This window comes from Otolemur garnettii, unplaced genomic scaffold, assembly GCF_000181295.1.
Source record: "Otolemur garnettii isolate 467f Iridium unplaced genomic scaffold, OtoGar3 scaffold00148, whole genome shotgun sequence".
Lineage (NCBI taxonomy): Eukaryota > Metazoa > Chordata > Mammalia > Primates > Galagidae > Otolemur > Otolemur garnettii.
In genome coordinates, this window is record NW_003852543.1 from 1,239,771 (window position 1) to 1,256,240 (window position 16,470).

General features: G+C 48.0%; 1 protein-coding gene across 2 annotated transcripts in view; it reads right to left on the bottom strand.

The window, feature by feature from the left end:
* The window catches only part of FBLN7 (fibulin 7), a 35,491-nt gene extending 20,382 nt beyond the window's left edge, over window positions 1-15,109 (bottom strand). Inside the window, exon 1 of one of the 2 annotated variants that reach the window (XM_012811043.1) lies at window positions 14,963-15,109. In XM_012811043.1, coding sequence (XP_012666497.1) covers window positions 14,963-15,046 — 84 coding nt within the window. In that variant the 5' untranslated portion in view covers window positions 15,047-15,109. The remainder of the gene's footprint in view (window positions 1-14,962) is intronic. The other variant, XM_023518840.1, reaches the window with a different exon arrangement.
* Between the last annotated feature and the right edge of the window lie 1,361 nt (window positions 15,110-16,470).

Below are 16,470 nucleotides of genomic sequence, written 5' to 3' on the forward strand. Positions count from 1 at the left end.
ACTTTTCATTCAGTTTTCACCTTGGGGTCACACGCAGATGCACGCTGCATAGGACTGGAGGACGTCTGCCCTTTCTGCTGGCTGTGGGCTCGACACTGGCTCCAGCGTCCTTTGCATGTCCATGAGCAGAGCAACCCACTTGACCCTTGGGTCTCAAGTTCACTTCTGTCCCTTGGGGTGCTCTTTTCAGTCTCAAAAGGGGACTCCTTGCCCACACTCACAACTAGCTGCCCACTCCCCACCCACACTCACACCCACAGCCACCCCCTGTACTGGGCCAAGAGGAGCCAGCACGGGAACAAATTATTTTCTTCTTCGTAAATGTAGCCCCTGCTGAGGTCTACCTGAAGAGGCTGCCAGGGGCTGTGGAGCAGGAAACTGGCCAGACCCTCAGTGGCTGTCCACCTGTGTTTCAGTGAAGGACTGGCTTTGGGTACTTCTTTCCTACCTCAGGGTACACACCCTTCCAGAGCTGACCTCCTGCTCCGTGCAAAAGCTCACCAAGGCTCTGATCATGCCAAGGTCAAATCTGGACAGGGCAGAAGAAAAGGGCATATCCCAGAGGCTGGTACCATGAAGCTCATTTCCCAGACCTATTCAAGGCTCTTGAGGGGCCCTTCCTTTAAGACATTTTTTAAAAAAGATCCCCTCAAAAGATTTAAGTTTTCATCCCTTCAAACCCAGGCTATTCGCCCAGCTTATGCCATTGACAATAAACAATGAAAAATACTTTCCATTTCTTTGAGTTAATAACTTATTTGAAATGAAACCAAGAAAAGACATTCAGTGAAATTCTTCCATCTTAAGAGAAGAGAAAGATGAAGATTTACTGCTTCTGTTATGAAACTCTTTAAAGGGGCAGGCACCTCATCTCACTTGACACCACTATCTGCAGAGAAGATGTGAACCAGTTAGAGAAGTAGCAACAGATGTTACCCTGTCCGGGTCTTCCCAAGCCAGAGTGGTGGCAGGGATGGTTCTGGAATACATAGGCCAGTGCTGAGAGCTAAGAGGTCAGAGGTGGCTGGTCCTGAGGCTTGTGGGATCAAGAAAGCCCCACGAACACCCCATCTTCTCCTGCCCACCTTGGGAATTCCTGTCCATCTTCCCTCCAATCCATCCTCTCTCAATATTTGCTCTGGTGGGTCTACTGGAGACTCCTCAGAGCTCACAACACTCCTCTTTCTCTGAGAGAAAGATGGGCTTCCAGAGATATTTTTGATCCCAGACACTGCCTGCTGGCCTAGGGGTGCACACAGCTGAAGATGGGCATATGTCCCCCCACAGCTCACCCTGTCTCCATTCTCAGGCCCAGTAAGCCTGAGCCCTCCTATTCCATCCACACTGCAACTGAAGTTCAAGACACAGCCTGTTATCATGGCACTGAGGGGCTCTGGAAGAAGGTTCAGGAGAATGAGGGGAATGGAGGGGGTGGTACTTGAGGCTTTTGTTCTCCTGTGACCTGGCTTGATAGACTTCCTCACAGTCGTGGCACAGGGACAACTCCCAAAAGCCACCTTGGTGACAGGAGAGCCCTGATCCCTTCGGTGGCCACAGATGACCCCTCAGACTTGGAGGGGCCGTCTCTCACGCTGGTTTCTCCTAAGCCACAGCTATGCGTCCCGTCAGCATTTTGTTAATGGGAACACAGATGTTTTGATGCCTTAGGTCTATGAGAGGACCCAGCACACTTGCCAAATGTGTGCCTGCTGGCCAAGGCCCGGAGCCCTCAGCGTCTGAGTCATGTCCAATCTGTTCATGTGCTTTCTCCAGAACTTATTTTTATTTCGGACCAAGCCAGAGGCAGGTTATAACTGCTCTACGTCTCCTCATCCCCGTGATCTCTGCTTAGCATCCACATAGAGGAGGAGGGAAAGTGGGAGCTTCTGGGGAAGTAAGAGAATTTCACTCGGGGAGTTGCCCAACGCCCTTGTAATTAGTCAGGGGTCTCCATAGAAAGAGAAGCCATAGGACACACACACACACACACACACACACACACACACACTATGTAATACGTAACAAATACAGGGCAGCTACAAAATTCATTTGCAATTTAAAATAGCGTGCAATTTAAAATTGGAACTTTATGGCCACCCTGTTTATTAATATACATCACAACATCACACATACATTAGAGAGAGAGAGAAATTTAAAGGAGTTGGCTCATGCACTTGTGGGGACTGGCAAGTCCAAAACCTGCAGAATAGGCCAGCAGGCTGGAGACCCAGGGAAGGGTTGATGTTGCTGGTCAAGTCCAAAGGCAGTCTGGCATTCCTTCCTCCTCAGGGAACTCAGTCTTTTGGAGGAGGCCCACTCCCAATATGGAGATGAATCTGCTTTACTCAGACGTTGCTGACTTAAATGCTAATCACATGTAAACAATTCCTTCCCTGGACAAAATATCTGGATACCTAACTAACCTTTGTCCAGATGCCACAGTCACAAGCAGACCAGGTTGTGCCCTAAGGCACTGGCATTATCTTCAGCCAACACCTGAGTTCCTCTGGTGCCCACACTGAGCGGGAAGCAGGGTTCCACATACGTGGTGTCCGCAGTGGCAATCCACTATTAGGCACACAAGCTTGGTATCTGAGGCGTCCTCTCATCACAAAACTTGAGGACCTCCTAACAGAAAAAATGACAGTATGTTTTGGTTATTTCCTTTTGGGACTTAATTCAATTTGAATATAGAAGGAGAGAAAAAGTTTAGGAAATAAAAAGGAATCGATGAAGACAGAAAGAGAGTCTAATATATCAGTCAGCTCCATGGTGAGGAGTTTCCCTTTATTCTCATGGGGGATGCTATTTGGTGTGGCGTAAGCAGGGGAGAGATGCAGTCTGGCCCCCACCCTGTCTTTGGGAAACTTAGATTGTAGGAAAGCAAGTGAGGACACAAGGAGAAGAGGTGGGACTTGAGGCCTGTGGCCCAGGAGAGGACAATTTCAGTCGCACCATTGCCTACCCAGCCAGAAACATGGGATTTTTCCCTAGAGAGTGCAGCAAACCCCAAAAGCACAGCCAGCATCTTATTTAGCCTCCACCACCAACTGGGTTTGTTACTCCAAGAATTAGGAGTCCAAGGCTCAGAACCCCCATGCCATGCCCAAGCACACAAAGTCATTTTGCCCCTCTCTTTCCTGTTTGCCCACGCCACCCGCCACGTGCGCCCTCTCTCCACACACCTCAGCAAGCCCATTCCATGTCAGTGCCTTTGCACTGGCTGGTTCCTCTGTCCAGAGAATCCACCCCTGATCCTTGAAGGTCAGGCTCCTATCTTTCCATAGTCACTTGGAAGCCCCTCCTCAGAGAAGTCTCATCTATCTACTTGCTTAATGTAAGGAAACCTCTTGGTCACCCTCCAACACTGACCCCATTTCAGCCATCAGCCCCCTGATACTTTTCTGGTTTATCTGGGTTTTCTCTTCCTGGTTGGTAAACCACATGGTAGAGACTGAGCCTCCTCTTTCTCTCCCCAACATATATCGGGCATTTACTATGGGCCTGTTCTTTGAATGTCCCTGATTTTCTCCTATTACAACCCTACAAGATAGGAATGTCTATTATCTCCACTAGCCAGGAAGGGTCTGAGCCAGGATATGGGGCAGGCTCTGGGCATCTTCAATACCCGTTACCTATCTTGGACCCAGAACAGCACCAGTCCTGCAGGACATATGCTGGGCTCTCAGAGTATAGTTGTAGAATGAGCACCTGATCTTATATAATAGAGCCCTTTTGTCATGCAGTCAGAGCAAAGGCCTAAATTGCAGGAGTCCTGAGGCATTGCTAACATGTTTGGCATGTTTTCACACTACAGTGTGAATGAGTGATCTGAGGCTCTTCTGGAAGCAATTTTTTTTTCCTTTTTGTTTCTGATACTACAGATACCCCTGTCCTTGAGCTCAGTGGCTTTTCCTTTAAATCAGCCTGGGAAATATCTGATGCTCTTTGCCCCTGGGCAGTGCACAGTTGCATGTCTCATCTTCCCCATCCCAACCCCTCCTTCAAGACGGGAAAACCAGCCAGGTGAGCAGAGAGAAGGGCTCTTTCAGGATTCACAGTGCCCTCCCCTTCTGTCTAGGATCTAGAGGCAATAGTATCTCCAGAAGAGAGGGCAATGTCTGAGTCAATGGCTAGCTGGATGGCAAGAGTAGGGCCAAGGGTGCTTGGGGACTTCCCAGTACCCTCCCAGTCACAACACCCCCCATGCCTCCTTTTGATGTAAACTATTATCATGTCTCAATCTTAGTTCTTAAAAACCCAGCCCCAGACTGAGTTCCTTGTGTGGTCTTATTTTTCATCACAGCTGCCTCCTTTGGGAGATTCTGGTGCCCAGACTGCCAAAGAGGCACACAGGGGTTGGTGGTGGGAGTACTTCCTTAGTACAGATTTTACTTACTGAAATGGGTGGCTTTGGGTTCTATCAAATTATGGGTGCACCCATATATATATACCCATATATATATATATATATATATGCACCCATATATATATACCCAAATATATATATATAGAGAGAGAGAGACAAGAGTCTCACTTTCTTACCCTTGGTAGAGTGCTGTGGCATTATAGCTCACAGCAACCTGTAACTCTTGGGCTCAAGCAATTCTCCTGTGTCAAACTTCCAAGTAGCTGGGACTACAGGTGCCCACCAAAACACCTAGCTATTTTTAGAGACAAGGTCTTGCTCTGGCTCAGGCTGGTCTCGAACCTGTGAGTGAGCTCAGGCAATCCTCCTGCCTCAGCTTCTCCGAGTGCTAGGATTACAGGTGTGAGCCTCTATGCCTGACTTATATATTTTTAAATGTCAATGTGTGTGTGTTATGTCCTTATTGTAGGTTTCAGGCAGTTACTAAGAAGCATAGAAGGCCCTGGAGGGGATTTGAAAAGACATAAAAAGTTCTACCAGGAATCTGCTCTGTTATTTCTCGGTCCTGGGAGTTACACAAGCCTCAGGAAGGTTGGTGGAAGCTATGTAGCCCCACTGTCACCCCTATGGACCAGGGGAGTCACCAGTACAGTCAGGCCTCTGTCAACAGCTATGACCAAACAATGGACACTCCTCTGGGGGTAGCTGGCTTGCAGGCAGGTCTGAACAGGTGTGTGGATGGAGGGCCCGTGCCCAAAGGCTGAGAGGAGCAACTTCACGGGTATCTGACTTGGTTTTCCTGGAATCAAGTCTGCATCAGGTAGGACCTTCCAGGGTGGGCAGATCTGGGAGGATGTCCCTTCCTGATTCAAAGGCCCCAGGACAGCCCAGGAGGCCACCAACCTGGCTGGCCTCACCTTCTTCCCCAGGAGCCACGGCTCAGTCTATACCCTCAACTCTCACTGCCCCATGACCAAAAATAGAAGGAAGGTGGTCTCCATTCTTCTCTGCAGTCAGGGATGCTCTTTATAGGTGCTGGGTCCCATCCCAGAGTGAGCCAGGGAGAGGTGGAGGCTGCTAAGAAAAGCATCAGATGCCAGAAGAGCCTCCTTGCCACCACCGTGCCCTGACTGCACCCATGCGTCTAAACACAGGTGTCTGCAAGGGGTAAGTCTCTGGGTTACTCTGATGGAAGGTTTGCAAAAGTGGCCACAGTCCTTCTATCTCCCCGTGTCAACACTATTTACAGGGAGATTGCTGCTCTTCCCACCAAGAGGGAAGTCTGTTTCCCTACCTTTCTGGTCTGTGATGGCTGTGTGACCTTTTTTGGCCAACAGAATACAGTGGAAGCAATGGACCAGTCCCAAGGTTGGGTTTCAAGAAGCCTGTTCAGTCCTGGCCCTCTACCACCACTGCTGCCACATGAACAGCCTCGGCCAGGCTGCTAGGGGATGAGAAGCCTCATGGAGCAGATCTGAGATGACCAGATAAGCCTCTGGACGATCCAGCCCCAGCTAACCTGGCAGCTGACCACAGATGAATGAGCAAGCCCAGTCCAGATGAGCTGAGTCTGGCCCTGACCGGCTGAGCCCAGCTCAAATTGCTATCCTGGTCTGCCAACTCCAGGCTCAGTACTGCTCTTTCAAAACCAAAAGCAGTGTCCTTGTCTGTTTTTTCCCTAGTTAATGGGCCATGTTAGGCAACAAATATCTGTTTTCTAAAGCAGCCCATTTTAGAGCGAATGATTTACAAACCCCTGCTACTTAAGCATATCTCTATGTGTTGTATAAAAATCCCTCCTGTGGGGATGGCAAACACTCCTGTGCTATGACCAGGGCACACACCCTAACCAATCATGGCATCCTTTCCTGCTGAGCTCTAAAGTGGCCGACAACTCATCTCAGCTGGACTTAGGCAGTCCCAGGCAATTGATCCGAATTGGCAGATAAGTTGACAGTGATGGGCTGACTTCCCAGGTCACACTCTGCTGTGGAAGAATAAGCTTTGGTTTTCATTTTCCTACCCTTATTTATCTCGTTTGTCCTTAGACCAAGGAATAGGTCTTAAATCCTGCCCCCAGCAAGGGGTATTAGTTTTCCGTGGGAAGCTGGTGGGAAGGTGAGCTGGAGTCTAGTCGGTAGGAGAGAGTGCTCTGGGCCAGCTTTCCTCCTCTCACTTCCTCCTCTGGCCCTGCTCCCAATGGCAGGACTCAGCCACCACTCTGTTGGCCACAGCAGAACCCTCATCTATAGCATGGGGATAATGACACTACTGTTGGCTGCTCTAAAGTTTCAGTATAGAAAAAGCATAATATCTACAGCATGAAAATGGTTTGACCAGCCTAACAATAATGGGTTAAAAATCATAAGGACATGTTAAAAAAATAATAAAGGAGTAAGCCAAAAAAAGAGGAAGACATATGATCTAGAAAACACAGACTGCAGCTCAGGAGAGCAGGGAGGATCTCTCCCTGGGTAGCCACAGGGCTATAAGCACAGAGGGGTCAGCCAGACAGGGCAGAGGGCTGGGCTCCAAGGGCAGGCAGCCCTGGCAGAACATGGGCTGGGAAGTAGATTTGGGAAACAATTGTGCTTGTGTAGATGGCAGACTGGGCAAAAGGGGAAAAACTCTAGGAAAATAAAGTTACGCAAGGAAAGGAAGTTAATCACAGACTACTTGGCTCTGCAGGGAACAATGGAACGACGTTTTCATCTGGCATTACAGGAGATAATTTGTTTAGAAATGTGCAGTGGTCTCCAGGGTGTTTAAAAGTAATTGCTTCAAGAGAGAAGGACCAGTTTCTTGAAAGATACAAACTACCAAAACTCAACCAAGGGAGGAAAAAAAAGCGCTAACCGAAATAGTTCTATAACTAGAAATCATAGTTAAAACTTTCCAGAAAAGAAATCTCCAGGCCCACATGGTTTCATTGGTAAACACTTCAAGAACTGGCACAATTCTACACGATCTCTTCCACAAAACAGAAATTCTAACTTATTAATAGACTAAAGAAAAACCACAGGACCAGATCAATGGAAGCAGAGAAAAGCATGCAAACAAAACCTCAACCTCCATTCATAATAAATATTCTATCAAACTAGGACAAGAGAGAAATCTTAACTAAACAAATGCGACCTACAAACAGCCTATAGCTCGCATCATACTTAATGCTGAAAACCAAATCCTGGGCAGCACTTGTGGCTCACTGGGTGGGGTTCTGGCCCCATATATCGAGAGTAGCCGGTTCAAACTTGGCCCCAGCCATATTGCAACAACAACAAAAAACAGCCAGGCATTATGGTGGGAGCCTATAGTCCCAACTACTCGGGAGGCTGAGGCAAGAGAATCACCTAAGCCCAAGAGCTGGAGGTTGTTGTGAGCTGTGACTCCACAGTACTCTACTGAGGGCGATAAAGTGAGACTCTGTCTCTACAAAAAAGAAAAGAAACTTCCTAAGTTTTAGAACAAGTCAAGAATGTCCACTTTCCTAAACATACTACGAGAATTTTTAATCAATATAATAAGGCTATATAAATAAATGACACAAAGATTAGAAAAGAAGAAATAAAAGTGTGCTTATACACAGATGACTTGATTGTCTATATAAAAAAATCTGAGTAACTGGATAACAATCAATTTCATCCATCTAATTGTAGCTATTTTATGTGATTTGTAGTTTGGTATTAGAATTCATAATTAGGCAACAATTTTCCATAAAAATGTATCATCAATTAAAGATTCTGACGCATTTTCTAAAAATAAATAAATTAAAATTTAAAAATCTGAGGAAATCTACCTTTAAAATTCCCTATAACTAACAATTGAGTTCTGTAAGGTCACAAGATACAAGGCCAACACAGAAAAGTGTGTTGGATTTCCATATATTAGGAGTAGCCAATCAGAAGTAAAAACTTTTCAAAAAAAAACAAAACATACCATTTAACATAGCTCCAAAAATGAAATAATGAGATGTAAATACAACAAAGTCTGTTTTATGTGGAGAACTAAAAAAAAACAAAAACCACTGATGAAAGAAATCAAAGAAGATCTAAATAAATGAAAAGATATATGATATTTACAGACTTAACACCTTTAATCTATAGATTTAATGCAATCTCAATCAAAATTCCAATAGGATTTTTTTGTAGATATTGACAAGCGAGATTCTAAAATTTTGGTGAAAAGACAAAGAAACTAGACTAGCCAAAGAATTTTGAAAAAGAATGATAAAGTTGGAGGACGCATTTTATTTGATTTTAAGACTTCCTATAGGCTCCGCGCCTATAGCTCAACCGGCTAAGGCGCCAGCCACGTACACCTAAGGTGGCGGGTTCGAATCCCCAGCCCGGACCCGCCAAAACAACAATGACGGCTGCAACCAAAAAATAGCCGGGCATTGTGGCGGGCGCCTGTGGTCCCAGCTACTTGGGAGGCGGAGGCAGGAGACTGGCTTGAGCCCAGGAGTTGGAGGTTGCTGTGAGCTGTAATGCCACGGCCCTCTACCCAGGGGGACAGCTTGAGGCTCTGTCTCAAAAATAAATAAATAAATAAATAAATAAAAAAGACTTCCTATAATGTTACAATAATCAAGATAGCAATAACCCCATGTGTGTATAATGAGTTGATCTTTAACAAAGTTGCTAAGATAATTCAATAGCAAATCAGTAGCCTTTCAACAAAAGATGTTGGAACAATTGGTTATCCACAAGCAAAAAGTGAGCTTCAACATAAAACTAACACCTTATTTAAAAAAAAAAAAAAAAGGGAACTGAGATCATAGTAAAAATGCAAAACTAGGGCGACGCCTGTGGCTCAGTCGGTGAGGTGCTGGCCTCATATAACAAGGGTGGGTGCATTCAAACCCAGCAGCGCTGGCCAAACTGCAACAAAAAATAGCCCGGCGCTGTGGCAGGTGCCTGTAGTCCTAGCTACTCGGGAGGCTGAGGCAAGAGAATCTCCTAAGCCCAGAAGTTGGAGGTTGCTATGAGCTGTGTGATGCCATAGCCCTCTACTGAGGGTGATAAAGTGAGACTCTGTCTCTACCAAAAAAAAAAAAAAAAAAAAAAGCAAAATTTTAGAAATAAATTTTCATTACCTAGGGTTAAGTCAAGAATTCTTAGACTTGACACCCAAAACATGATCCTTAAAAATAAAAAATGCCTTATCATGCCTGATGCATGTGGTATTTTTAATTTAAAAAATAAAAAATAGATAAATTGGACTTTGTTAAAATGTTAAACTTTTGGTCTGTGAAAGACACTGTTAAGACAAGCTATAGGTTGGGCATGTTTGCTCACATCTGCAAACCCAGCACTTGGGAAGACTGAGATGGGAGGATCGCTTGAGGCCAAGAGTTTAAGACCAGCCTAAGTATAGTGAGACCTTACCTCTACAAAAATGTTAAAACTTAGAGGGCATGGTGGCACATGCCTGTAGTTCTTGCTACTCAGGAGGTACTTGCTACTCTACTTTAAAAATTAGAAAAAAATCAGCTGGGTGTGGGGGCACACACCTATAGTCTCAGCTACTTGGGAGGCTGAGATAAGAGGATCTCTTCAGCACAGAAGTCTGAGGGTTCTGTGAGCTAGGGTGACATGATGGCCCTCTTGCCTAAGCAACAGAGTGAGACTCTGTCTTAAAAAAACGGAAAAAGGTTTGAATAGACTTTGCCCAATAGACTAGTCATATGGCAAATAAGCACATGAAAAGATGCCCAACATCATTAGTCATTAGGGAAATGGAAATTACAACCACAATGAGATACGACTACATACTTATTAGAACGACTTGGAAACAAACCCACCTGAAGTGGTTTGGAAGTGCCGGTGAGGATGCTGAGTAACCGAGTCTTTCCTACACTGCTGGTGGGAATGTAAAGTGATGAAACTAACATGGAATGTAATTTGGCAGTTTTTTAGACAGCTAAGTATACATTTGCCATATGATCCAGCAATCTCACTCCTGAGCATATTCTCCAAAGAAATAAAAATTTCATTCACACAAAAAGCTGTACATGAATGCTGATAGCAGCTCTGTTCATAATGTCAAAAACCGGCAATGACACCATGGGTGCTGTTCCAAGGGTGAACTGATAAACTACATCCACGCAAGGGAACACTACTCAGCAATAAAAAGGAACCAGGACCTGGCTGAATCCCAGATGCTTTCTACTAGGTTAAAGAAGCCGCACTCACAAAGCTATGTATATACTCTTTAATCCATTTGCGGGACACTGAGGAGCAGACAAAGTTATAGTGCTGAAGAATAGATCAGGGTTTCCAGGGGAGGGGTAGGTAGATAGTGTAACTTTAAAGGGCAGCACAATATAATTTTGGGGGTGGTGGAACTCTTCTGTATTCTGATCATGGTGGTGGTTCACCCATACAGAATATAGCTTTATGGTTAAAATCGTGGACATGTATACCAAAAGCAGGTATTTTTATTTGAGTGTAAAAAGCAACATATCATATGGGAGGAGGCAACTAAAGGAATGATGATGATGGAATTTGGAGCCCCAAGATGTCTGATCACAGGGAGAGGTTTGGGGACGGAAAGCCTGATGAAACCCCAGTACCACTCCCCTCATGGGCCGGGAGTCTGTGGCCTGCCTCACCAGGAGCCACTCTGGGCAGAAGGGGGTGAGACGCAAGGGCTGTTGGATGTGTGTTCTGGTCTCCCCAGGTAGGCTGTTTCTATTCCAGTGGGAAGGCCACCAAGCAGGCCAGTGACAAGAAGGGGCTCCTCCGCAGAGGCCCTCCACACTGCTTAGCTCCCTTCCTTCTCCATGACAACCTGCTCTTCATCAGCCAGTCACAAAAATCCTGTAAAGTGACTCAGGACAGATATGGTGACAAGAGGGACACAGCAGAAAGCCATGGAAGACAGTAGGAGAGAAGGAGGAGACTGTCCATCCACACAGGGTCACTGCTCTGGATCCTGCAGCACATACAGACAGTCACAAAGACACATGCACAGGCCCCGATACACAAAGACATATGCACACAATCACAGGCACTACAGAGACATACACAACATCACATATTCACACAGACACAGGCACACACCCACACATACACACCCATGCACTGACACACGCGAACACACAGATACACACCCATCAAGTTACCCTGGGGCTATTACATAACAGCCAAAGTGAGCACACTTACCTGAAAACTGAAGAACCCTGAGAACAGAGCTGTGGACTGCTCACATGAGGAGCTCCTGCTGCCTCTACCTAGAGGGCCTTAGGGTCATGGTGCCACTGGGCCATTGCCAGGGAAGCCCCTTCCTGGTGCCTCTTGCCTGACCTATCTCATCTCCTCTGGGGCAAGAGATAGTCCTGTAGGGATAGTTCATTCTCCAAACACTCACTGAATTTCCACCAGCCAACGCCCATGATCGCTGGATTCAAGAGTCCCAGGACTCACAATATTTTTAGCTCAGGTCAACTCCAGACACCAGGACACCTCAGACCCTCATGAGTCTAATCCTGTGTCCATTGTGAATTTCCTTCCCCTCAACCCTCCCTTAGGTCCACAGCTTTTAAATTATAAAGCTGGGGTCCCGTGGGTCTCAGGTGCCCATTCTACTAGGATCACCAGCAGAAATTTTTAAATATTGGTGCCTGGGCAGCGCCTGTGGCTCAGCGAGTAGGGCACCGGCCCAATATACTGAGGGTGGTGGGTTTGAACCTGTCCCCAGCCAAACTGCAACAAAAAAATAGCCAGGCGTTGTGGCAGGCTCCTGTAGTCCCAGCTACTAGGGAGGCTGAGGCAAGAGAATCACCTAAGCCCAAGAGCTGGAGGTTGCTGTGAGCTGTGATGCCACAGCGCTCTACTGAGGGCAATAAAGTGTAAAAAAAAATATTTGTAAAAAAAAATAAAATACTGGTGCCCAAGACTCATCCTAAACCAATTAAATTTAAATCTCTGGGTTAAGGCCAGCATTGGGATTTCTAGAAGCTTCTGGGTGTTGTGATGTGCAGCCATGGTCCAGATCAGCACCAGCGCCCGTTATTCCTCTGAGTGCCTACTGTGTGCCGGTCCTTACATAAAACTCCCAGCTGGCTCAGGAGTTTGTTGGAAGACAGTCAATAAAACTGGAACCTACCAAAACACGGTGTGACAAACAGTGAGCAGTCCTATGCCAGAGCCCCTCAAGGAACCTGAATAGAAAATTTAGAGCAACAGAAACAAATAAAAGTCACTGGAAACCAAGAAGGGGGGAGGAAAGGAAGAAAAAAGTGAAAACCTACCTATCAGGTACAGGGAACACAATCCAGGTGAGAGCACACTCACAGCCGTGACCTTAAGCATTATGAAATCTATCCATGTAACAGACATTGGTACTTCCTTAATATGTTAAATTTTTTAGAAAGGAAAAAAAATGGAGGGGGGTGAAAGGGGACCTTTGTTGAGTGGGTTTCTGAAAGGCCTCTGGGAAGAAGCACTTATCGTAGCAGAGACCCGAAGGATGGCAGGGGTCAGGTAAGCTTGTTCCAGCACGCACAGAGGCCCCAAGGGCTAAGGTGGAGAGAGGAGACCCCAGTTGCACTTGAAATTTTAAATGAACAACTATAGACAATCCCTTTTGCTCCCTTCCCCCTCATGCAGCACCTGAGGCAGGTATTTTGCAGGTAAATACAGCAAGGTTTAGAGGATAAGCAATTTGAGAAAGCCTGGATGTGGCAGGGTAGGGACTGAACCCAAAGTCCCAGAAACAGAGCTTGAGTGAGCTCACCTCTGGCCTTGCAGCAGCCACAAGCACATGACACTGCCTCTATCTCACCTGTTTTCTTTTCTTTTCTTTTCTTTTTTTTTTTTTTTGAGACAGGAGCCTCCAGCTATCCCCCTGGGTAGAGTGCTATGATATCACAGCTCACAGCAACCTCCAACTCCTGGGCTCAAGCGAGTCTCCTGCCTCAGCCTCCCAAGTACCTGGGACCACAGGCGCCCGCCACAACGCCTGGCTATTTTTTGGTTGCAGCCATCATTGTTGTTTGGTGGGCCTGGGCTGGATTTGAACCCGCCACCTTAGGTGTATGTGGCTGGCGCCTTAACCACTTGAGCCACAGGCGCCGAGCCATTTCACCTGTTTTCTAAGTAAATTTGGACGCAGGTTCTGAGTACCTAAGATCAAGATGGCAAGGCCAGGTTCCCAAGCATCTCACTGATGTCCTGTCTACTCTGCTCCCTGGAAACCCAGCTGGGGAGCTGGCTTGTAGAGGCACCCACTCTGCTCCCAGCACTGGGCTCTAGACCCAAGGTTTGTTCTGATTTATAATCTGCAGAGTTGGTGGACAATCCCAACTCTGTGGAGTGGCATCAGGGTGGCCCCAGATTGGGCTTCTGCTGCCTGTGGCTGAGTAGCTTCCCTGGTGTCTGCTCACTACCTTTTGCACTAACAGCGCCATGTCTGGTCTGAGGCCAATTCTCCCTGCATGGAATCCTTTTCTGTATGCCAGGGACTTCTAGTTAACCACAGGCATGGCCACGTGGTCCCGGTATTTAGTCCCAGGGAAGGGAGTATGAACAAGTGTCTGCAGGCAAGAGAGACTAGATGTACTCCACACTCCTTCCTGGCTGTGTGACCTTGAATAAATTGCAACCTCCCTGGGCCTCAGTTTCCTCATCTGCAAAATGGGAGTAACATCAATTCTTGCTCTGAGAATTAAGTGCCTGGGAGATGCTTCACAAGGAGCCTGACACACAGCAGGCACTTAGTAAGCTGTGCAGGCCTCCTAGTCCTGTGATTACTATTGCTGTTGCTGGCATTGCTGCTAGAGTAGCTGGTTGCTGTCCACAGGCCTGGCTCCCCACCCCAGGGAAGGAGTCCCTGGCTGCCCAGAGTTACTCTGGTGGATGCTGGCTCTGAACTTGGCCATTTCAGTTCTTAACTTCTAAAAATCAGTTCTTAATGGTTATATAAAAGTGAATCTGGCCAAGTAAATATACCCAGTGGAATTCAGACAAATATTAATGGCAAGAAGAGAAAAACTGAACAGCAAGCTGCCCATGTATGTGTGGAAGAAAATTTAGTCCCAAATTCAAGGCCTGGCTGCACCCTCTGGATGTAACAGGTTCAGAAACCTCCAGGGCCACCTCTGCCTTGGAAATGCTACAAACTGCTAAGAAAGTCCTGTGAAAGATTAAGGGATAGTGGTGGTAAGAATATTTCAGTTGGAAATTTAAGTTCTGGAGTTTGGAAGGTGGGGACATTCTTTACTTAATTGAGTTACTCTAAGCTCTCCTGGAAACCCAGAAGGACCCATGTCTCATGAACCCTGGAGGAGTACTCCTTCTACCTGCGATTCTCACGCGCAGAGCCCTCTTCCCCACCCCGTGGCCTGCCCCACACTTTCACACAAACAGCTTGGCTAGATCGGCCGGGTCCCCTCGGGCGCCTCGTCCGCTGGGCATCTGTGATGACAGATGGGACTCCCTGCACCTCTCTCGGAAAAGTGCACCTCAGCCAGGCAGCGCTCCAAACCCTCAACCCTCAGCATCCCAGGGGACTGTGGCAAACCCAGGTCCTCTGGCCTTGGTGTTGGGTGTCCTGAGATCGGGACAGGGAAGTGGCGGGAGGGACACTGACCTGGGAAGCCCGCGACTCGGGGCAGGCGAGGAGCAGCAGCGAAAGGAAGAGCGCGCGCAGAGAGTTGGGCACCATCTTGCCCATCGGAATCTTGCAGCCGGGGAGGGAGAAATAACTTCTTCTGCCTCCCTTGTCCAGTGGGTCCCCGCGATGCCGCAGCTGCCCTTGTAGGGTGCGGACGCCGTGCGGCCCCGGAGTGGCTCCGGCAGGGAGGGTGGCGGGAGGCCTCGAGCGCTGCGCGGCCGCGGAGATCCGCGTCGCCCAATCCTCGCTCGGGTCCAGGTGAGCCGCGCAGACCCCGGAGCACCGCGGCCGGAGCGTCCGCAGCCGCCCGCACGAGACAGTCCGGGCGAGGCGGGGAGGCGCCAGCCCCTTGGCCAAGGCCGAGGGAGGAGGGGCCGCCCGGCCAGGAATGCGCCTGGGAGCGCGCCCAACCCGCGCGGCTCCCCGAGGAGGCCCGGCGCGACGCTGAGGACGAGCGCCGGCATCCTTAGGGGCTCGCAGGGACCGGCTGCTGGTGCCCCGCGCACGTGCGGATGCCTGGGAGCCCATCCCCAGCACGTCCACTCCTGACTGTCCCCCGTTCCCAGCCAAGGACACTGAGGCTCACGCCACCCTGTGACAAATAGCAGAGCAGGGATCCAAACCTAGGTCTGTCCTACCTCAAAGCCCACGCACGGACACTTCCTCCACCGCATCCGGAGTGAGCATTTAGCCCAGAGAGTGGACTTCCTAAGTTTGGCACGAGACAAACTAAGTTCTCCCTCCCAGTAGACTAGTAGCTACTTTACGTTATGCCATTGCGTTGGTGTGCAGAGCATAGGCACGGTGACCAAGAATCTACAGCCCGCCTCCTAGTTTAATGTCTTCCACTTCTCAAAGGGAAGGAGAGGCTTGGTTTAAAGTGGAGGCCAGGTTATAGAACCCTGGATGCTTTGCTCAAGTCCAATTAGGAAATGCCTCTGGGAAAGGCAGCATGGGTCTCCGGAAGTCACCTGCATTCACGGCTGTAAGAGAACCAGATGGTTTCTTGGGAAATCATTTACATTCCTACTGAAGGAAGATTTTTCTGAAGGGAACATGTACACAGCAGGTCTAGTCAAGCCCCAAATCTATTTTTCCTTTTCCACATTTCACTTAGTAGAACACATTTGGAGCTCAATAGGCAGTGCCCAGATGGTGAATCCTCAGAGCAGGCACTGTTGTCCAGTGAGGCCAGAAAGGGACGTTCAAGTCCTGTCCTAGTACCTGCGGGCTGCCATTGAGACCATAAATTGGGCAGCTTATAAACAACAACAACTCATTTCTCACAGTTCTGAGAGCTGGAAAAGCCAAGATCAAGGTGCCAACAGATCTGGTGTTTGGTCAGGGCCCAAGATCTGGTTGTAGATGAGTCTTCTTGCTAGGTCTTCACCTGGGAGAAGGAGCAAGGTGGCTCTCCTGGGCCTCTTCTACAAGGGCACTAATCCCATTCAGCAGGGCTCTGCCCTCATGGCCTATTCACCTCC